The sequence below is a fragment of the Aethalodelphis obliquidens genome, unplaced genomic scaffold, assembly GCF_003676395.1.
Source record: "Aethalodelphis obliquidens isolate GAN/ISIS:26980383/991018 unplaced genomic scaffold, ASM367639v1 scaffold14, whole genome shotgun sequence".
NCBI lineage: Eukaryota > Metazoa > Chordata > Mammalia > Artiodactyla > Delphinidae > Aethalodelphis > Aethalodelphis obliquidens.
Window position 1 is genome coordinate 28,242,917 of NW_020837958.1, and position 23,725 is coordinate 28,266,641.

Genomic DNA, 23,725 nt, shown 5'->3' on the forward strand with positions numbered 1-23,725 from the left:
TGAAAAATATAAATAAAGGCTTTCTTGCATATAGCATACTCTCTAACAGAAGGTAGCATAGGAGGGCCAAAACATATTTGACTTCTGTTTTAAATTTTACCCTTCTATTTTAGTCATTATTACTCTCAGAGATGTAGGCATTCAAAGAAACTAAAAGTTCAAAGCTAGCTTCAACTTTAGGAAGTTCCTTACAAGCAAGTAATATATAAATTTATTTTAAAAGGAAGAAAAAGGAAGGGACTGTATCAAATCTGTACAGTATACAGAACTAGAACAGTTCCTAACGACTTAACTAAATCTAGTAACACCCAGGCTAGAACATCTAATTTGCTAACTTCATACAGTACAACACGAGAGGTCTACAAATTATAATCTAAAATCTCTGAGGCAGGATGTGTTTAAGAATTTTCTAGATTTTAGAAAAGACATACGGCATATATGCCATATCGTTTAACACCCCAGAAGAGTTTGTAATCAAACAGATTAGTACTTCCTTATCAAAATCTATAAATACACTAAGTAAGCTAAATAAAACCTATAAATAGCCTTACTATAATTTAAGCCAGGTTTCCATTTTTATAGTATTTTGGATTTTGGAATTGTTTGCAAGGGATTACAGACCTGTATGTCCACATTATTATCTATACTAATAAGGGTTAAGCTATCTCCCTTTAAAGATATTCTAGAGAATATGTAAAAGTTATACTACCACTTCATGGAATTTACTTGTCAAATTACAAAACCTCAAAGGCACAACGAAGACAACACATTTTGAAATGAGTCTCACCGCTTTGATTAGCATATCTAAATCTGTAGATTCAAACTTCTCAGGATTCAGGTGATTTAGATGATCAAATTGTTTTAGAAGAGCATGGTGGTCTATGCCTGTATCTGAAAGAAAATGAGAAAACTGTAAACAATAAATTATTAGAAGCTAGAAACATTAATATAAATAATACATAAGAATAAGCATTCATATTAATTCCTATAGGATTTTATAAGAAAATTCAAAGTTTTAGATTTAAAAGTTCGTATTTTCTTTTAGAGTATTGTACATATTGTTATTCTAGTCAAAGGTAATGCCCTTGAATCTAGAATGGAATACAATTTAATGTGTACATTTTAATGTTATTTCAAGAAAGACTAGTTAGCTATCTTTTACAGTATAATTTACAGTAAAAACTTTTTCATTATTGTAAAAGTACCAAATTTCCTACTTTTAATTAAACTCTAATATACTATCCTCACCAAAGGTCTAAGAAGAATTTCTTTCTTTTTTTTTTTTTGTTTTTTTTTTGGTTTTTTTTTGCTGTATGTGGGCCTCTCACTGTTGTGGCCTCTCCCGTTGCGGAGCACAGGCTCCGGACGCGCAGGCCCAGTGGCCATGGCTCACGGGCCCAGCCGCTCCGCGGCATGTGGGATCTCCCTGGACCGGGGCACGAACCCGTGTCCCCCGCATCGGCAGGCGGACTCTCAACCACTGCGCCACCAGGGAAGCCCTCTTTTTTTTTTTTTAAGAATTTTTTTTCTTTTGGCTGCACCAGGTCTTAATTGCAGCATGTGGGATCTTTTATTTGCAGCATGTGGACTTCTTAGTTGCGGCATGTGGATGCTTACTTGCAGCATGTGGGCTTCTTAGTTGTGGCATGCGGACTACTTAGTTGAGGCATGCGGACTTCTTAGCTGCAGCATGCATGCAGGATCTAGTTTCCCGACCAGGGATCGTACCCAGGCCCCCTGCATTGGGAGCACAGAGTCTTACCCACTGGACCACCAGGGAAGTCCTAAGAAGAATTTCTAAAAAGAATTGCTCTAAAATTTGTATGAAGGAACTATTTTTATGCTGCTCCAATTAATCCTTTATGGAACAATAAAAATCTAATTCAGTAAATTCAATTGATTATGACTTTTTTTTTTGGCTGCACAGTACAACATATGGGATCTTAGTTCCTCCACCAGGGATCAAACCCTCGCCCCCTACACTGGAAGCACAGAGTCTTAACCACTGGACCGCCAGGGAAGTCCCTGATTATAACTGATTTTTAAAGAAACATCAACAGTTTTCTTTGTAAAGAACTTAAAAAAAAAAAAAAAGCTATAGTGTATTGTAGTTGAATGAGTGAAGCAATTCTGGACGATTTCAGTTGTATTATAGAACTGAGCAAAATATGTACATGTGTTGATTTGTTAGAAGTCAGGGTTCTCACTTAGGAAAAAAGAACATACAAACATGAAAATGATGGAAGGCAGGTAAGAAACTTGGGGAAAGGGATGGGAATTAGTGCTAACTGTGTGAACTTATTATTTCTAAACATACATATATAATGTGTACACATATATGCATGTGTATGAATATATATTTATATATGTGTGTGTACATGCATATGTGTATGGACATGCATGTATTTCCTATCTCTGTCCTATGGAAGTGTCAAGAAGAAAATATATCCCAGGAGTACTGAGCACACCTAGTGCCATCTCTTGGTCTGCAACATCATTTCGCACTAAAATTAAGAACCAGGAATCCTCAGAGAAATGGCTAATTCCAGGGCTAGGGCAGGGTATAAAGTACAAGATGAGCCTGGAACATATTGTTATGCCAGAAAGTAAGAAACAGCTGAATTTAGTTCAACTAAGCTTTCACTGAATTCTCAGTATGGCCCTGTACTAGAAGTTTTACTTATGAAGAAAAGATCTGTTACAAAACCTAGCCCTAAAGGATACGACCCATCACTGAAATACATGAAAAGACACTTAGCCTCACTCAAAATAAGAGAAATACATATTAAACCTGCACAATTATACCATCTAACAGAGTGGCAAAACTCCTAAAGTTTGATGATACTTATAATTAGCAAGGCTGTGAGAAATTATTGCTGGTGGGAATGGGTATTGATCACCCTCTGTGGAGGTGGCAGTATCTACCAAAATTACAAATACATATATCCTTTGGTTTAACAGTTTCATTGTGGGGAACTTATCCTACAGATAATCTTACATGGATACATAGTGGTATGTGTACATGAGTGTTCACTAGAAATAACCCAAATATCTATCAACAGGGGTCTGGTAAATAAATTATGGTATACCTATATAATGGAAATCTGCACAGTTGCTAAAAAAAATGATGGTCTCTATGTACTAATACAGAAAGATCTCCAAAATATATTAGTAAAGGAAAAATACAAGCTACAAACGTGTATTGCATGTATCTTTTGTATAAAAGAGAGGAAAAATAAGAACTTTTATTTGTATTTGTTTATATGTGAGTAAAGAAACTCAGGAAGGATGGTATTAGGGGCAGTGGGAACTGATAAAGTACAAAAATATCATGGAACTTTTTGCTATATACTTTCTTACACTTTTTTTTTTTTCTTTTTTTTGCGGTACGCGGGCCTCTCACTGTTGCGGCCTCTCCCATTGCGGAGCGCAGGCTCCGGACTCGCAGGCTCAGCGGCCATGGCTCATGGGCCCAGCCGCTCCGCGGCATGTGGGATCTTCCAGGACTGGGGCACAAACCAGTGTCCCCTGCATCGGCAGGTGGACTCTCAACCACTGTGCCACCAGGGAAACCCCTTACACTTTGTTTTTTTAAACCATGTGAATGTATTGCCTACTTTAAAAATTACACACACACCCCGCAAAATTAAGACGCTTTAAGCCCTCCTTCAAATTATCAGAAATTTTAATTCATAAATTTTGAATCAATGAGAAAATACTCATAACTTTTCTAAGCATATAAAACAGTTTACTTTAGATAATGAAATTCAGCTGCTGTCTTGGAATAAAGAAAATGTTGCCAAGATTAAGGGGATGGAAGTTGTCTAAGGGCAAAGAAATCTCAAACCACCTTAGGCCTGGCTTCAAGGATGGAATTACCTTGTGTGTCTGACCAGCTGAAGTAGGATGGTATGAGTTAATTTACCTCTCATTGATATCCTTAGTTTCAGGATAAAGAGTATTTGTTTTCTAAGTACTTGTTTTCTAAGTCTATTCACCAGCAGAGAGTTTACTGCTCTACACAATTTCTCCAATATGATCCATTGACCAGAGGTACATGTTTAAAATGCAGGAACTTCCCTGGTGGTCCACTGGGTAAGACTCCGTGCTCCCAATGCAGGGGCCCAGGTTTGATTCCCGGTCGGGGAACTAGATCCTGCATGTATGCTACAACTAAGAGTTTGCATGCAGCAACTAAGAAGCCCGCATGCCACAACTAAGACTCGGCACAGCCAAAATAAAAATAAATAAATAATAAATAACTATTTTAAAAAGATAAAATGCAGATTACTCATCCCTAGAATCAGAGTATCTGGAGGTGAGATCCAGTAATCTGCATTTTTAACTAGCTCCCTAAGGTGATTTTTATGCAATCTGAAGTTTAAGAACTGCTATTCCACCCTTAGTAAGTATTCAGATATTTATTGATGACAATGAACCACCCAGATAACCAACCTATGGGGGCACGTTACAAGGACACAGGAGCCAGCCTGAAGGGTCTCCCACTTGCCAAAGCTGGCCCTTGGATTTTGATTCATAATTAGAAAGGCCATTCCAAGACAATAAAAGAATTCACTTATGCTGTCAACTGTTGCTTTTATGGTTTTATTTTCTACACTTAAATCTTTGATTTATATAAGCACTTATTCTGATGTATATGAGATATAAATCTAACTACCTTTTTCCAAATGGCTATCCAACTCTATTAAGACTACTTATTTTTTTTCTAAACCTTTATCTCACTAATAATGAGATACCACCTTTAATTCAAACTAAATTCCATATGTATTTAATTTTATTTCTGGAATTTCTATTTTGTTCCACTGGTCTTTCTACTTACATGACAAAACCATAGAGTTCTAATGTCTGAGGCTTAGTGATATATTTTAATACCTAATATATCTAGTCCTTCTTCTTTGTTCTTCTTCAGAGGCACATCGCTTTTCTTGCTCATTTCCCTTCTCATATGAACTTTAAAATTAACTTGGCTAGTGCCAGGGGAAAAAAGTACATTTTTATTTGGATCATGTTAAATTTGTAAATTAACCTAAGAAGAACTGACATGTTCATAATGTTGAGTCTTTGTATCAAAAAGATGTTATGTCTTCCCCTTTTTTCAAATCTACTTTCGTGTTCTTCAGGAGCACTTTAAAGTTTTTATCTGAAAGTTTTGCACATGTCTTAATAGGTTTATTCTGGGCGTTTTATCTTTGTTGGTATCATAAATGGAGTCTTTTCTTCCATTATATCTCCTAACTGGCTGTTGTTTGTACATATGAAAAACACTGATTTCTGTATATTGTTTACCTTGCTGAATTTTACTTTTGTATATACTAAGTTTTTCAGACAAGTTCTTTAGGTTTTCCAAGTGAATAATTATATTACCTGCAAATAGAGATGGTTTTATCCCCTACTTTCCGACTATTTTACCTCCAATTTTTTCATTTGTATAATTGCTTTGGCTAGTACCTCCAAAACAATATTAATTAGTAGTGGTGACAGTGAGCATCATTGTTTTGTTTCTGATTTTAGTGAGAAAATATATTTGTGTTTCCCCAATGTGTAGCTGAGTTGGACATATCTGATCATGTTACAGAAGTATCTATTGATTACTATTTTATTACTTTTTTAAAATTACGAAGGGGTGTTAATTTTTGTCAAATGCCTTCTCTGAATATATGGAGATGATCATATGAACAATGAGATTACTTTCTTTAAGATATCTTCACATTTCAAAAACTCTGCTTCATAGCTATTTAATCTTCTCATAGTCTAAAATTAAAAGAATATAGAAAGATGAATAGGCAGAGCACAGAGGATTTTTAAGGCAGTGAAACTACTCTGTATGATACTATAACAGTTGATACATGTCATTATAAATTTGCCTAAACCCATAGAATGTACAACACCAAGAGTGAACTCTAATATAAACTATGGATTTGGGGTAATTATGATGTGTCAGTGTAGGTTCATCAATTGTAACAAATGTACCACACTGTTGGGAGATGTTGGTATTGGGGGAGGCTATGAACGTTTGGGGACAGGGGTGTATGGGAAATCTCTGTACCTTACCCTCAATCTTTTTTTTTTTTTTTTTTTTTTTGCGGTACACGGCCCTCTCACTGTTGTGGCCTCTCCCATTGAGGAGCACAGACTCCGGACGCGCAGGCTCAGCAGCCATGGCTCACGGGCCCAGCCGCTCCGCGGCATGTGGGATCTTCCCAAACCGGGGCACGAACCCATGTCCCCTGCATTGGCAGGCGGACTCTCAACCACTGTGCCACCAGGGAAGCCCTAAACACATGTCTTTTTTTTTTTTTTGCGTTTACCCTCAATCTTGCTGTGAACCTTATATTGCACTAAAAAAATTATCTTAATTTTAAAAAAATACAAATTTCAAAGATTTATTCTGATTCATTATTTGTCCTTTGACTTTACAATTTCTCTTGTCACACCAAAAATTTCTTTCTTCTTACATCTATTCATATGATAATTTACAGCATTAGATTTCCTAAAATTAAGTTAATCTCGCATTCCTGAAATAAATCCACTTGCTATGATAGAATATTCTTTTAAGGTCCAATAATTTTGGTTTTGGCATCAACACATAATAAAAGTGTGGAAGTTTCCTTCTTAATCTATGCTCTGGAATACTTTAAATAGCACTGACAATCTGATCTTTAATGGTTTGGTGGAATTCCCTTTGGCACTATCTGAACCTGGTGTTTCTGTGGAGCTAGCTCTGACGATTGTTCTATTTCATCTATGGAAATTGTTCTAATTAGATTTTCTCTCTCTACTTTCTTTTGGTTTGCTTTGACGTTATTTTTCCTCTTTTAAATCAGTGGCTTAATTCATTATTTTTCATTCTTCCTTTTCACTGATATAATTATTTAAGGCTAATCATTTTGATTTTTGAATGACATGAATATATAACCTATTCAAAAAATTAAATTTTAAAAATTAAGAGAAGGTGGGACTTCCCTGGTGGTCCAATGGGTAAGACTCCATGCTCCCAATGCAGGGGGCCTGGGTTTGATCCCTGGTCAGGGAACTAGATCCCACATACATGCCGCAACTAAGAAGTCCGCATGTCGCAATGAAGATCCCGAGTGCCGCAACTAAGACCTGGTGCAGCCTAAATACATAAATAAATAATAAATAAATAAATTTTAAAAAAAATAAGAGAAGCCAAATCAATACTAACATTAAATGTTGACTATAGGAACATGGTGTGTAAACTGACCTTAACAACCAAATATTGGAATTTTCCTGCCTTTTCTTTAGCACTTACCTTGAAGGGAATCCAATTTAGCTTTAATCAGCATTCTTAACCTTGCCACTTCTTGCCTTTTCAGTTCATCAAGTTTTGTCCTCACATGGTGACTTACTAAATCCAGTTCTTTGCTTAGCCTCCCACTCTGTTAACAAAAATAATAAATTAATTTTACCTATTCCATTGCATTTTTAGATAAGACACAATATATTAAAAATAGGGTTATAATAAAGTAGTGATACTTTTGACTATTTTAGATAAATCTGACATTACAAACAGCATTTCTTTCAGAAGATATTCAGTTTGTAACTCTAAAATCAAGATGTCTAAAAACCATATAATTTAGAAAAGCATAATTAAAGCACAAAGAAGAAACTCAAAAAGTAACTTAAATTGCAAAATGGTGCAGCCACTTTGGAAAACAATTTTGGCAGTTCCTCAAAAAGTTAAACCCACAGTTACCATATCACCCTGCAACTCCATTCCTAGGTATATACCTAAAGAGTTGAAACATATATTCACATAAAGTCTCTTTTTAAATATTTATTTATTTATTTATATTTTATTTTTGGCTGCATTGGGTCTTCGTTGCTGCACTCGGGCTTTCGCTAGTTGCAGTCAGCGGGGGTTACTCTTTGTTGCAGTGTGCAAGCTTCTCATTGCGGTGGCTTTTCTTGTTGTGGAGCACGGGCTCTAGGTGCGTGGGCTTCAGTAGTTGTGGCACCCAGGCTCAGTAGTTGTGGCTCACTGGCTCCAGAGCACAGACTCAGTAGTTGTGGCACACAGGCTTAGGTGCTCTGCAGCATGTGGGATCTTCCCGGACCAGGGCTCGAACCCATGTCCCCTGCATTAGCAGGAGAATTCTTAACAACTGCGCCACCAGGGAAGTTCTCACATAAAGTCTTAAATATGAATGTTCATAGCAGCATTATTCATACGAGCCAAAAAAGTAGACATAACCCAAATGTCCATCAACTGATGAATTGATAAAATATGGAATATCCATACAGTGGAATATTATTCAGCCATTAAAAGGAATGAATACACCAATACATGCTACAACATGATGAACATTGAAAACATTATGCTAAGTCAAAGAAGCCAGGCACAAAAGGCCAAATTTTGTATGATTCCATTTATATGAAATGTCTAGAATAGGCAAATGCACAGATAATGAAAGTAGATTAATGGTTGCCAGGGGCTGAGGAGAGAAAGGAAAGGGGGAGTGATTGCTTAATGGGTACAGGGTTCCTTCTGGGGGGAAATAAAATTGTTCTAAAATTAGATAGTGGTGATGGTTACATGACTCTGTACATATAATAAAACCACTGAATTGTATACATTAAAGGGGCAAGTTTTATGGTATGTGAATTATATTTCAATAGTTTTTTTTTAAGTAACGTGGCCTCCTTAAGCTTTAGTCATTCCATATATAAACAACTTTTCAAAATTCATCTTTTTTAGGTTGTCTCCTTTGATTACATTTTTTCATAGATGAGTAATTCTATAAATGTTCCAAAATTTAAGAGACAAAATAGCTAGTGGTTTACCTTCTCTTGTTTAAAAATGCATTTTCAATCAGAAACTGCAAGTCTAACTAGCAATCAGGCACACAGACCCTTCAGGACTGAGTCAAGGGGGAGGACGGGAAGGAAAAGAAACCCTCAAGCAAGACCAAGAAAGAATGTTCAGAGAGGGAGGAGAGCTAAGAGAATATGCTGTTACAGAAGCAAAAAGAGTAGTACATTTCAAGGAGAGAATGGTCATTATTATTAGATAAAACAATAGTTCTCAAGTGTGGTCCCAAAGTGGAAGCATCAGCATCACCTGGGAACTTTAGATATGGAGGCCCTAGACTTACTGAATCAGAAAGTCAGGAGGTGGGGCCCAGAAATCTGTTTTAACAATTTAAAATCTGAGAACCACTGAGATAAAATAAAGGAGTCCAGTAAGAAGAGGAATAAAAGGTGCTCACTAGATCTGGCAATTAAGAAATCACTGACAGGTACTTCCCTAGTGGTCCAGTGGTTAAGACTCCATGCTCCCAGTGCGTGGGACCTGGGTTTGATCCCTGGTCAGGGAACTAGGTCCCGCATGCTGCAACTAAAGATCCCGCATGTCGCAAATAAGACCCGGTGCAGTCAAATAAATAAATAAATATATATTTTTTTTAATTAAAAAAAAAAAATAAGGAAGTCAACTGATATCCTTCACAAAAGTACATTCAGGGAAGTGGTGTGGGTGAAGCCATAATCTTCCCAGTTAGCAATGTTTGGTAAGTGAAGAAACATAGTCTGATTCTCCTTTCAAAATGCTTAGCTGACAACAAAGGACAACTTCTTCTAACTTTTTTTTTCCAGTTTTTCCTGAGACAGGAGGCTTTGCTCAGCTGTTTGTAATGATTCTGTCGGCTTGATTTTTATTGTCTATTTTTACTCAATTTCTTTTTCATTAAACAACTGTTTAACTTACTTCATTTTGTCTCCCTCCACGCAACCCTACAGGGAATAGGAATTGACTGTGAAAGGAAGACAGTTATAAAAGTATTCTCCTATACCGAAGAAGGCAAGCTTGTTGTTTTCTTTTCCCTGATTATCTCTATATAGTAACTCCCATTACCCACACTGTCTGTTAGCCCCCAAATAACGCTCTTAGTCCTAACTGAAGTAAATAAGAGACTTTGAAAGTTCTACATTAAATATCATTCATCCCAGGAAATTAGTTCCACAGCTCAAATGAATTTTTCAAGGAAACACGAGATTATTCTCAAAACAATTCAGGGGACTGTAGATATCATGCTAAGTGAAATAAGTCAGAGAAAGACAAATACCACATGACATATGTGGAATCTAAAAAAACAGAACAAACAAACCAACTAAACCAAACAAAAAACAGGTTCATAGATACAGAGAACAAATTGGTGGTTGCCAGAGTGGAGGGAGGTTGGGGGAGAAGTGAAATGGGTGAAGGGGATCAAGAGGTACAAACTTCCAGGTATAAAATAAATAAGTCATGGGGATGTAATGTACAGCATGAGGTCAATAATACTGTATTAACTTTGTATGGTGACAGATGGTTACTAGACTTATTGTGGTGATCATTTCACAATGTATACAAAAGTCAAATCACGATGTTGTACATATGAAACTAATATAATACTGTATGTCAAATATAGTTCAATTAAAAAAAGATAATTCAGGGCTTCCCTGGTGGCGCAGTGGTTGAGAGTCCGCCTGCCGATGCAGGGGACACGGGTTCGTGCCCTGGTCCAGGAAGATCCCACATGCCGCGGAGTGGCTAGGCCCGTGAGCCATGGCCGCTGAGGCTGCACGTCCGGAGCCTGTGCTCCGCAACGGGAGAGGCCACAGCTGTGAGAGGCCCGCGTACCACCAAAAAAAAAAGATAATTCAAAAAAATAAAATAAAATAAAATAGATAATTCAAGGGAATTATTGGCATAAGGCTGTTAGCATTCTCCCAGAAAAATTCACAGCCTCCAAGAGGACAGCTGTGAACTAAAAGCCACACACAGGGATTTCCCTGGTGGTGCAGTGGTTAAGAATCCACCTGCCAATGCAGGGGACATGGGTTTGAGCCCTGGTCTGGGAAGATCCCACATGCCACAGAGCAACTAAGGCCGTGTGCCACAGCTACTGAGCCTGCGCTCTAGAGTCCATGAGCCATAACTATTGAGCTTGAGTGCCACAACTACTGAAGCCCGAGCGCCTAGAGCCCATGCTCTGCAGCAAGAGAAGCCACCACAATGTAAAGCCCACACATCTCAACGAAGAGCAGCCCCCACTCACGGCAACTAGGGAAAGCCCATGTGCAGCAACGAAGACCCAACACAGCCAAAAATAAATAATAAATAAATAAATTTATTTTAAAAAATAATAATAAAATAAAATAAATAAAAGCCACACACAGGTTCTGATAGTGGCCACAACCTAATGTGGGTCAGACTTTCACAGGGGCCCAGACCAGGGACAGAGACTAAAATAAGGATGTTTGATTCAGAAATTTTCCTTCAAACAAAGTTCCAGGTAAGATAACTTTTTACGAAAGTTAAAAACAGATAAACAAAAATAACATGAGCAAACCAATAAAACTATCTTGAGAGTTATAACTGAAAGTTTAAAATTAAATCATTGGAATTTTTTTTTTACTGCTGACTCTAAGATAAACCCAACTAAGTGGATTCATTACCCTTCAAGGGTGGCCTTTAAAAGAATCTCATGTCAGATCTTGGTTTTTACAACCTTCTTTCTTTATTGTGAATACTAAGGAGATGTCTAGGGCTAGGATAATGTCAAATAAATAGGGTTCTTAGGACAGAGACAAATAATTAAACCTCCCCTATTGAGATAAGATATGGCCCGTTACGTCTTCTATTAATCTGGACCTGATTAAAACACCAGAACTAAACCTGTGCTAAACCTTTGAATAGCTTCCTGCTGTCCTCACATCATGATTCAAGCCCCTTACCATGATGTACAAGGCCCTCTGTTATCTAGCCCATGACTCTTTCCAACCTCATCTTTTGGCCAGTCATGGCCTCCACTTCCCAGGCCAGGTTCCAGCAGCAGTTACTCCTTCCAGGTTCCTATATATTCCTGTCTCTGTTCCCTTGTACCTTGGCCTAGCATGTCTCCCAGTCTTTCTCCTTTTCTCAGCCGCATATTTAAGCACAGGCATAATCTCTACCAGGAAGAAAGACTTCCCACCTTCCCCCACTGCTTCCTACTGAATTAGGTGTCCATCCTCTGTATCTCCAAAATGTATTATACACTCAGCGTATATTTATCTTAGTAATCTTTCTCTGGATATTAGTCTCCCTTGAGGGTTCTTTAAGGGCTAAGAATGAGTCTTTGTTTTTTGTTTGTTTGTTTTAATTATTTATTTTTTTATTTTTGGTTGCGTTGGCTCTTCATTGCTATGTGCGGGCTTTCTCTAGGTGCAGCAAGCGGGGGCTACTCTTCCTTGCAGTGCGCAAGTTTCTCATTGCAGTGACTTCTCTTGCTGCGGAGGACGGGCTCTAGGTGCGTGGGCTTCAGTAGTTGTGGCATGCGGGCTCATTAGTTGTGGCTCATGGGCTCTAGAGCACAGGCTCAGTAGTTGTGGCAAATGGGCTTAGTTGCTCCATGGCATGTGGGATCTTCCCAGACCAGGGCCTCGAACCTGTGTCCCCTGCACTGGCAGGTGGATTCTTAACCACTGTGCCACCAGGGAAGTCCCGAGTCTTATCTTTGTAATCCCAATACTTAGCTCAGTGTCTGGCATGCTCAAGTGTTTGTTAAATAATTATTTAATTACATTTACCTTTATTTCCTCTATGTCTGCTTTCTGGAGCTTTTCTCTGAAATGATTATCTGTTTCCAGCACATCAATCACTTGCTTGAGGTATTCATCATAATAAAGTCCAGTATCCTTCAAATTAAGAAACAAACAGTAACTCTTCTGAAAGTTTTTCCTTTCCTGTATCTAAAGATTTCAATCCTAAAAAAACAAACAAACAAAATAAAAAACGTCTAGCAAAATGGCATTGAGACATACCTACTTTGATAGTTTGGGCAGCCAAAGTTAAAAGCTGTATTTCTCAAATGAAGAGAGTTGTATCAGAACCAATGTCATGTTTTACTCTTACATAAAGGTAGATTTTCTATATGGCTTAGACAATGAATACTTAACCAATATACTAATTGGTTTTACCCCCTTGTCACCTGTCTCTCCTCATTGTTATCTGTCTCTTCTCTGAATATAGTACGTTTTCTTGGTTGGTTATCTCTACATTGGAAATATATTATGATTAATTCTTCTATATACTAATATACTAATTAGATATATATATCTAATATAACTACATTAAAAAAACTTTGTCTGATATTAAAGAACATATGCTTATCCAATACTCTTTTTACTGCTATTTCAGAAATAGTTCCTAAATGTCCAATTTTATAAGTAATAAATTCTTAGCAATATTTTAGTTAAAATTCTTCCCACAAGGTTATCTTTAGCATTCACTTACTGGTGGTTCTATCTTTGCACTGTCCACAGGTTGAGCATTTTCTACTTTTGTCTTGTCTATGTCTATAGGCACAGCTTCAAGAGCAGTAAGTATACATGTAACCAAGAGAAAACAGTATTGTAGTAGGATGGTCCTCCACATCATCTGAAATAAAGGTACAATTATATTAAGGTTCTGAAAAGACGTTTTCAAACTATATATACATGGATTCCCAATGCCACATTAATAATATATTTAATTTCAGGAAGTTTAATTCAACAAAAGAATTCTAGGAAAGGGGTTAAAAATAGATTATAACATCAAAAATAATGCTTAAAATAGATCACTAAGGAAAATCAGGAAAGAAATGCTTTTCAGCTAAAATTGAAATGACAAGTAAACAAAATTTTAAAGTTTAAACTGCTATATAATATAAGAAAACATTTGGTTAATTATAAAAGCTTCAGATAAAGACAGTAATGAGGGACTCAATTTTTTTTTAAATAAATAATCCAAGTTTAAGAAAGGGAGAAGGGGGACTTCCCTGGTGGCACAGTGGTTAAGACTACACGCTCCCAATGCAGGGGGCCCGGGTTTGATCCCTGGTCAAGGAACTAGATCCCACATGCATGCCGCAACCAGAAGTTCATATGCTGCAACTAAGGAGTCCACATGCCGCAACTAAGGAGCTGGCGAGCTGCAACTAGGAGCCCGCCAGCCACAACTAAGACCTGGCACAACCAAATAAATAAATAAATATTTTTTTAAAAAAAAGGGAGAAGGGAAAACTATTCATTTTTTTCTCTATTAAAATACTAAAGAGCCAAAATTATTTCTGGATATAATATTTAAATTAGCTTCAATCGAATTTTGAAAATAAGTTGCTCTATGAACATAAATTGATTAAAAGAGACAAATAACTGGCTACAAGTATTCTCTTAACTTTCCTAGACATTATTTTACCATAGCCAATAGTCTTATGTTAAAATTCTGTTTGGCCAATAATTTTTCAGATAAATAGGTCAATAAAATATCAAGCAGGATGTAACAGCATTGAAGCAAAAGAGGAACAAATACTGCTGGTCCCGCAATATTATTCAAACCTTGCTCATTCAGCTTCTACTTCATAAGGATTTTTGTAGCTCCAGAGGATCTACTACAAGAATTAGAATGAATAAAAAGCTCATACTTAATTGATTTTATATAGAGAGAGTGATATTAGGATCCAAGTCAAAAATAATGGTCTGACCATCAATCTGGAATATGCATTATTAATTTAGAGACTCCCAAACTTAGCTGGCCATGGACTTTTTTTTTTAAGTAACATGTTTTTATCTACAGAACACAATTTGGAAGAGTACATTGCCTCATTTTCATCACAACCCTACGTAATACATAGAACAGTGACTCATTTTATGGATGAAGAAATTTTTAATGGAAACAAATCACTCATAGAGCATTGTCTTGCATTAACAAAATCACTAGAATCCACATTTTAGTGCTATTTCTAGTATATCAAATTTTTTAGCATCTTTATTGAGATATAATTCACATGCCATAAAATTCACCCATTTAAGGTACAGGATTTGACTATTCTATAAAGATGCTACTCAAAGTTTAGTTCTCAAACCTGAAGGATAAAATCATCTGGGAGCTTGTCAGAAATGCAAATTCTCAGCCTGCAGCCAAGACCTCTGAAATCAGAATCTCTGGGGTGGGGACCCAGAATGTTTTAACAAACAATCCAGGTGATCCACCTATATACGTATGCTCAAGGCCAAGATTCACTCTTCTCTAGGACACTAGTTCAACATGATTGCCGTGAATAAATGGTTTTTATAATGAAATGTTTGGGAGATACTGGCTCAATGAAGCTAAATAAGTTTCCACCTTCATAAGACTTTCAGAACTTCAGATTGGCTACTCTGCATTATGAATCTCTAATAGAAGGATGGTTTGTTTCTCCACAGAATCTTTTCCTAACCATGAATTACCTCCTCTTCCCACAATTATTTTTTATGACAACAAAGTTTACTTCTCATTCATGCTTCATGCCCACTGTAGGTACATGTTTTATTTTTGCTCTTTTGAGATACAATTTACATGCTATAAAACTTACCCTTTTCAATTGTACAATTCAGTGGTTTTTAGTATATTCACAAGGCTGTGCAATTATCACCATTATCCAATTTTAGAACATTTTCATCACTCTAAAAAGAAACCCCATACCCATTAGTAGTCACTCTCCACTCCCCCTATTCTCTCAGTCTCTGGCAACCATTAATCTACTTTCAGTCTATACAGATTTGCCTATTCTGGACATTTCATATAAAACATGTGGCCTTTTGTATCCGGCTTTTTTCATTTAGCATTGTTTTCAAGGTATAACCATGTTGTAACACGAATCAGCACCGCATTCTTTTTTTTTGGCTGCATTGGGTCTCGTTGCTGCGCGCAGGCTTTCTCTAGTTGCGGGGAGCGAGGGCTACTCTTCATTGGGGTGTGCAGGCTTCTCATTGCAGTGGCTTCTCTTGTTGCAGAGCACAGGCTCTAGGCGCGCGGGCTTCAGTAATTGCAGCATGCAGGCTCAGTAGTTGCGGCATGCAGGCCCTAGGGTGTGCAGGCTTCAGTATTTGTGGCGCATGAGCTCAGTAGTTGTGGCTCGCAGGCTCTAGAGCGCGGGCTCAGTAGTTGTGGCACACGGGCTTAGTTGCTTTGAGGCATGTGGGACCTTCCTGGACCAGGGATCGAACCCGTGTCCCTGCATTGGCAGGCGGATTCTTAATCGCTGTGCCACCAGGGAAGTCCCAGCACTTCATTCTTTTTTACAGCTGAATAGATTTGCCATTGTATGGATATTCCACATTTTGTTTATCAATTCATCAGTTGATGGACATTTGGGTTATTTCTACTTTTTTGGCTCGTATGAATAATGCTACTATGAACATTTGTGTTCAGGTTATTGTGTTAGCATATTTTGAATTTTTTAGGTTGTATACCTAGGAGAAGAATTGCTAGGTCAATTCCATAACTCCATGTTTAATTTTTTGAGGAACTGCCAAACTGTTTTCCATAGCAGCTGCACCTTTTTCCACTACCACCAGCAATATATGAGGATTTTAATTTTTCCACATACTAACCAACACGTGCTCTTGTCTATCTTTTTTATTATAGCCACCCTACTGGGTGTGAAGCGGTATCTCACTGTGATTTTGATTTGCATTTCACTGGCTAATGATGTTGAGCATCTTTTCAAGTATTTATTAGCTATACCCTTTACCTTTAAAAAAATTAATTTAAAAATATTAAGTTAGTTGTTTTTTTAAAAACTCTGAATTGAAAGTTTTGTTTACCTTTGCAAGTCCCATATGCCACTGTAAACAGGCTGACCAAATGACCATTAAACAACGTAAAAGTTTTAAGTGTAATCATGGTTGAAAGGCCCAAGTTATGACTTAACTGCTCAAGTCAATTTTGATGTCTTCTACACACACTTCTGGAGCTTAATTAAGTCTCTGCAGCCCCTAACGTGGTACCTGTACAGTTAGAAAATGAATAATTGCTAAAATGGTTTGAATAGTCTCTCTATAATAATGTACACAGAGAAAGTCAGCTCAGGGATATACCTCCATAACTTCATTTTGCAGACCCCATCAGGAACTGTGATTATCCCTTGATGTGGTCAATCCAGAGTTCAAAAGAATCTTTCAGGACTTCCCTGGTGGTGCAGTGGTTAAGAATCTGCCTGCCAATGCAGGGGACACAGGTTCAATCCCTGATCTGGGAAGATCCCACATGCCGCGAAGCAGCTGAGCCTGTGCACCACAACTACTGAGCCTGTGCTCTAGAGCCCGCGGGACACAACTACTGAGCCTGTGTGCCACAACTACTGAAGCCAGCATGCCTAGAGCAACAAGAGAAGCCACCACAATGAGAAGGCTGCGCACCACTACGAAGAGTAGCCCCTGCTCGCTGCCACTAGAGAAAGCCCTTGTGCAGCAATGAAGACACAACACAGCCAAAAAAAAATAAAATTAAAAAAAATACATTAAAAGAATCTTTCATACAGACTTCTCCCCTCCACCTGTGTCATCTCCGATGTCCCTTAGGCTCTCCTTTTCCCACCATACAACACACGTACACATTAATAAGCAGTTCTGTCTTAGCAATTGGCAGCTATGTCACATACCTTGAAATATGCTCTTTTTTTTATAGTGTCCACCTTTACTTCAATACACAATAGAAGCTGAGAGTAATAAAAATAAGCTATAGATAAATCCATCTTGGAAGTGGAATCTCTTTACCAATTTGTCACTTCTGCTCTCTCACTCTTCTTTCAAGTCTACCATAAATACGAAGAGAGTCAAGCAAGAATGTGTTTGTATATATGAATGTGTCTATGTGTCTGTGTCCTGACAGCATCTCAAAGTGACAGAAAGTCTCTGGGCATCTACTCTAAAACACTGACTGAATTTATGGTTCATAAACATTTCACTGGGTCCCAGGCTTATTATAAATAACAATAGAAACCATCTATTGAGTGTCTACTATGTAGCAAGCAGTATGCCAAACTTTTTTATTATATTAACTAATCTATTTCTTATAATGGTCCTGTGAAATAAATATTATTATTCCCATTTTATAGTACAGGAATCTGAAACATATCAGTTAAAAAACTTGATCTGGGTCACACAGCAGTATATCGTAGATCCAGAGTTTGGACCTGAGAGTGACTGACTTCAAAGAGTATGTCTGCTTTTAAGCACTGGTTCTCAAAGTGTGGTCCCTGAACGAGCAGCATCTGCACCACCTGGGAATTTGTTAGAAATGCAAATTATCAGGGCTTACTCCAGATCTTCTAAATCAAAGAATCTTTGAGGAGGGTGAGGAAGAGAAGGGGGGGGGGGCAAAATCTGTTTTAACAAGCCCTATAGGTGATTCTGAGGCATGCTAACATTTGAGGACATACTGCCTCTCCTTAGCTCTATTATTCACAAACCTCTTCTACTATGAGAGACAAAGAGAATGTGTATCTGAAAAGTAAATTTGGATCCTCAAGGAAATGAAAGTCAGGTGTTACATCTAAGAAGGGTAAGGCAAAACTAAATTTAGGTCTATATTCTAATTCCAGCTGTACCATTCACTTGCTATGTGATCATAGGTCAGTCAGTTAACTTTCCCTGCTTCCTCATTTTTTTAAATAATGAATTTTTTTAAAGAGACTTTAACTAGACTTCAGTATTCTTTAAGCTCTTAGATTCTATTATCAGCTTATTCTTTTGAATAATGTGTAGATCTTTTCTGTTACCTTATCAGAAATACTACTAAAATTGTTTGTACTCACACCAATTGTAAGAAATTAAATTATATGATTTATAAATGTCTTTAAACCAAACATTGCTTATTCAGCCAGCTGAAAATTACCTTGGTAGATCAAATAGAAGATCTGGGTGCTGGGATACAAAGAATACAAAAATCAACTACCAAAGAAAGTTCCTATCTAGATAAAATAAGAATGAAGTAAAGCCAGGAATGTTTCACACTTCCCATACAGAGTGTGAGACACTGTACACTTTAAAAAGAGTGAATTTTATGATATGTGAATCATATTTCAACTTTTTTTTAAAGTAATGAAAAATAGAGCAAAAAATCTGAGCTTATAAAATAAAATGCGAACATTAAAAAAGGAACAAATACAATTTACAAATATCATTTACCTACAAAAGTAAAGAGGTTTTAGAACTAGCCATGCTCTATAAATTTTCATAATTATCCAATTTTTACATTCTTAATGATTTTTGTCTGTTTGTCCTATCATACTAGAAAACTGAAAATCTTGCACTTTAATTTTGGATTTATCTGTTTTTCCTTATAATTCTGTCCATTTTCATTTGAATATTTTGAGGCTATGTTATAAAATGTACACAAATTTGGGCTTCCCTGGTGGCGCAGTGGTTGAGTCTGCCTGCCGATGCAGGGGACATGGGTTTGTGCCCCGGTCCGGGAAGATCCCACATGTCGCAGAGCGGCTGGGCCCGTGAGCCATGGCTGCTGAGCCTGCGCGTCCGGAGCCTGTGCTCCGCAACGGGAGAGGCCACAACAGTGAGAGGCCTATGTACCGCCAAAAAAAATGTACACAAATTTAAGATTTTCTAGGTTTCTGGTGGGTTTAATCTTTTTCACATTTGAGTGACCTTTATACCCCAATTTGCCTTAAGGTCTATTCTGACAGTAATATAGGTAAAACAGTTCTCTTTTGATTAGTGTGTAGATACACACAAACACACACATTCTCACACACTTTATTTTATTTATTTTTTCCATTCTCTAATAAATTTTCTTTTATTTGTATGATAAAGACCAGTTATATATAAAAAATAAGTGTCATATTTTGGGTTTTTTTGGTTATTTTGAAGTACACTTGGTAAGGATGAAATCTTCCTAGCTCATATTTTTATTTTTTTAACTTTTTATTTTATATTGGAGTATAGCCGATTAACAATGTTGTGATAGTTTCAGGTGCACAGCAAAGGGACCCAGCCATACATATGTATGTATATCCATTCTCCCCCAAACTCCCCTCCCATCCAGGCTGCCCCATAACATTGAGTAGAGTTCCCTGTGCTATACAGTAGCTCCTTGTTGGTTATCCATTTTAAACATAGCAGTTCATACTTTTTTTTAAATTCAGCCTAATAATCTTTCCAACTAGAGTATTTTTTCTGTTTATATTTAATCAAATTACTGACATTGTACTTAATTCCTCAGTTTAACATCTCAGAAATCAGAGTGTTTTTCAGTTAATGGAATATTAAAATGTGGTTGACTAAGTGGCAATAGCAACATAATCTTTACTGCCTGCACATGCATGAACTTTATTATAGCTATTCCTACTTCCATCACTTCAGACTGAGTTTTTGCATTTTGGGTACTTCACAAATTGAATTTAATTGCCATTTAAAATATCTTCAAAAGGATTAAATTGTGATTTGGCATTGAAATGAAAAGCTATTCTGGGGAATTCCCTGGTTGCCTAGTGGTTAGGATTCTGGGCTTTCAATGCTGTGGCCCAGGTTCAATCCCTGGTCGGGGAATGAGATACCGCAAGCCTCGCGGCCAAAAAAAAAAATATTTTGTAAACACAGAAATGAAGCAGCTGATATTAGTGAAGCAAATATTTGATGTTAAAGGAATAACAGCAACTTTACATTTTCTTGTAAAAGAACATTTAAGTGCTTCACCTGACTTTAGACAGGAAGATACCAACAAATAGACAAAGCTGCCTTACATTTTGAGATGCAACAAGATTATCTACGAGCAGCCAAACAATGCAAATGAAGGCAGTAGAAACTGACAATGCCTCCAACAAATAAAAAAAAAATTATAGAACATGAGGCTGATTTGATGGATTCATGAATCGTTAAGGCAAATGTTAATTTGTCAGAGACTTCCTATCAAGACTAAACAGAAGCTGCATAATTTCCATGTAATCTGACGAAGAAACAAAGCTGAATTTAGTCAATAGGGAATGCTGAAAAAATCCTGGTGTTCTTCACAGGCCTCAAAATGATATACTAATGCTAAAGGTACTAAAGAGATTGATATCCTGAGAATGGGTTACATAGGGAATAGCATATCACTGAAACACTAGCATAAGCACCTATGGCCACAAGTTGCTGTCATATTAAATTTTAAACTACAAAAGCATTTCCCAAAAACGTTACTGTGTATGTAAAAGAGGAATTATGGCTGAGTTAAAGGAAGGCTAGCTAAATCTGGTTTGAATGTTCAAGAGCCTTTCGTGGTCTGCCAAGGGTATGAGTTTAGTTCTTGATGCATTCTGAGGCTGCATACATGATGCCTGGGATTGTTTTAAAAATAATCTGGGGGCTTCCCTGGTGGCGCAGTGGTTGAGAGTCCGCCTGCTGATGCAGGGGGCACAGGTTCGTGCCCCAGTCCGGGAGGATCCCACATGCCGCGGAGCGGCTGGGCGTGTGAGCCATGGCCGCTGAGCCTGCGCGTCCGGAGCCTGTGCTCCACAACGGGAGAGGCCACAACAGTGAGAGGCCCGCGTACCACAAAAAAAAAAAAAAAAAAAAAAGAATAGGTTGCTGGAAAGGTATCACAACTTGATGTTATTCCTGATGCCGTGTCTAGACAAAATATAACCCCTCAACATTTTAGTCAATAAACAACTGAAGGAGAGGTTGAGGAAAGAAGATGAATCTGACAACTTTCCATTGTCATCTTTTGAAAAGCACTGGCATCAAAGCTTGCAAAATGAATGTCAGAGGCTTGGAAGAAAATTCCAGGCAAATGGTCTTAAAGAAATTCCCAGAATAAAATTACCCTCACTCTTCATAGGAGAGAGAACAATGTCGTGTGGGAAAACACAAACATTCACAATTCTGAATCAAGGAAGCATTTCAAAAGACTCAGACTATGAATGTGAAAAAGCCTTAGGAATACCTTAACCAATTTATTTAACTTGTAATTTCTTTATGTATCTGCAAAAGTGATGTGAGAAAAATCTATATGTTTAAATGAATCTTAAAAAGCACTTTCAGTAAACACAAAATGAAATTATAAGTGATAAAGCACAGTGTAATAATTTAACTGGCAGTATGTGTTCTATATAGTATAAACTGGTGTCTTAATATCAATGGAGTCTTAGAGTTGATGAAACACCATCTTCTTTTCGGCTTTCTATTTATCCTGCCTCTTTAATATTTATCTCCTCTCCTTTCTTGCGTGTTTTTTAAAATTTTGTTTTTGATTGATGAGGAATTTTTAAAATACATTTTTCCCTTCTATTAGTTTCTAATCTTTTACTGTTTATTCTAGAAATAATTAGGACAATTAACTTACTGAAGTCTAAAGCTAATTAAAACATTTACTCCTTAATAAGCCCTCAATAAATGTTAACTGTTATAACAAAAGAAATGAAAATTTTTCTAGCTCATTAGGTAGAAAAGTAACGATACAAAGATGTCTTTAAATACCAAGATAATGTCAAATGTATCAGAGATAGGTTTACAGATTTTCATTAACCCAATAATATACAAATGTCCATACAAAAGAAGGAGAGATGAACGATAAGGAGAGGCAATGGAAAGAAAGGGAGAATAATTTACTTCTCTTCCACTATCAGGTTAGTAAGAATGGCCTTCTCCTTTCTTTTATCACTCTCTTCTTCCATAAGAACAGAGTCCTAAAGAGGAAATATTGGGCCAAACTAGCTGGCTGACACAGCAGACTGATCCAAACCAGGATAGACTGAAAATTAACGCTCTGAAGTAGGATAATATGAAATTCTAAATCAGGCAGTAATCTCAAGACAGCATGGAGGGATTTCCCTGGTGGTGCAGTGGTTAAGAATCCACCTGCCAATGAAGGGGACATGGGTTCGAGCCCTGGTCCGAGAAGATCCCACATGCCGCAGAGCAACTAAGCCCCTGCTGCATGACTACTGAGCCTGCGCTCTAGAGCCTGCGAGCCACAACTACTGAACCCATGCACCACAACTACTGAAGCCCGTGTGCCTATAGCCCGTGCTCCACAACAAGAAAAGCCACCGCAATGAGAAACCTGCGCAACACAAGGAAGAGTAGCCCCCACTCACCGCAACTAGAGAAAGCACGTGCACAGCAAAGACACAACACAGCCAAAAAATAAATTAAAAAAAAAAGACAGCATGGAAAGCACTGATCCCAAAGGCATTAGAGCCTCAAGAAAAATTACAAAATAAGCAGAGTTCTTGGAACTTCCCTGGTGGTCCAGTGGTTAAGAATCTGCCTTCCAATGCAGGGGACACAGATTCAATCCCTGGTTGGGGAACTAAGATCCCATATGCCGCGGGGCAACTAACCCTGTGCGCCACAGAGAGAAGCCCGTGCACCACAAGACCCAGCACAGCCAAAATTAAAAAAAAAAAAAGCAGAGTTCTTAAGCCTCTCCTAACATGCAGTAGATACAAAATAATTTCCCTAAATGTCCAAGTCCTAAAAATAAGTTTAACTCTCCTTCCCTGTCTCCACCAAATCAAAATTCCCATTCATAAACAGAGGCACATTTCTCAACTACTGATTCCTACCAGTAATTATCCAGATTAAGTTTACTTGGGGTGTGTATGTGTATGTGTGTTTCTCAAGAGTTTCATGTTTTGCTTGTTTGTAAGGAGAAAAACCGTGGAAGTGATTAAAAAGCATGGTCATGGGTGAGAAGTGTGAAGAGTACAAAAAACTGAAACTAGTTTGTCTCTCTTTCCTTTTGTTTCTCTTCTTCCTCCCTCATCCATCTCTTTCTCCCTCCCCCAACCCTCCTCTTTTACTCCTATTCCTTTTAAATTTAAGACTGAATTGAAGTACGTTTTGTTTAATCTGTTGTATGCTATTTATTAATTTAACAAATATTTACTAAGTACTCACTATATTCCAGCTATATGCT

At 37.4% G+C, this 23,725-nt stretch overlaps 1 protein-coding gene across 2 annotated transcripts in view; it reads right to left on the minus strand.

Annotated features, from left to right (window-relative positions):
* Positions 1 to 23,725, minus strand: part of NUCB2 (nucleobindin 2) — a 47,457-nt gene that overhangs the window by 16,940 nt on the left and 6,792 nt on the right. For both annotated transcript variants that reach the window (XM_027115288.1, XM_027115289.1), the window contains exons 3-6: positions 13,301 to 13,444; positions 12,595 to 12,702; positions 7,295 to 7,421; positions 788 to 891 (exon numbers count right to left, since the gene is read on the minus strand). In XM_027115288.1, coding sequence (XP_026971089.1) covers positions 788 to 891; positions 7,295 to 7,421; positions 12,595 to 12,702; positions 13,301 to 13,444 — 483 coding nt within the window. The remainder of the gene's footprint in view (positions 1 to 787; positions 892 to 7,294; positions 7,422 to 12,594; positions 12,703 to 13,300; positions 13,445 to 23,725) is intronic.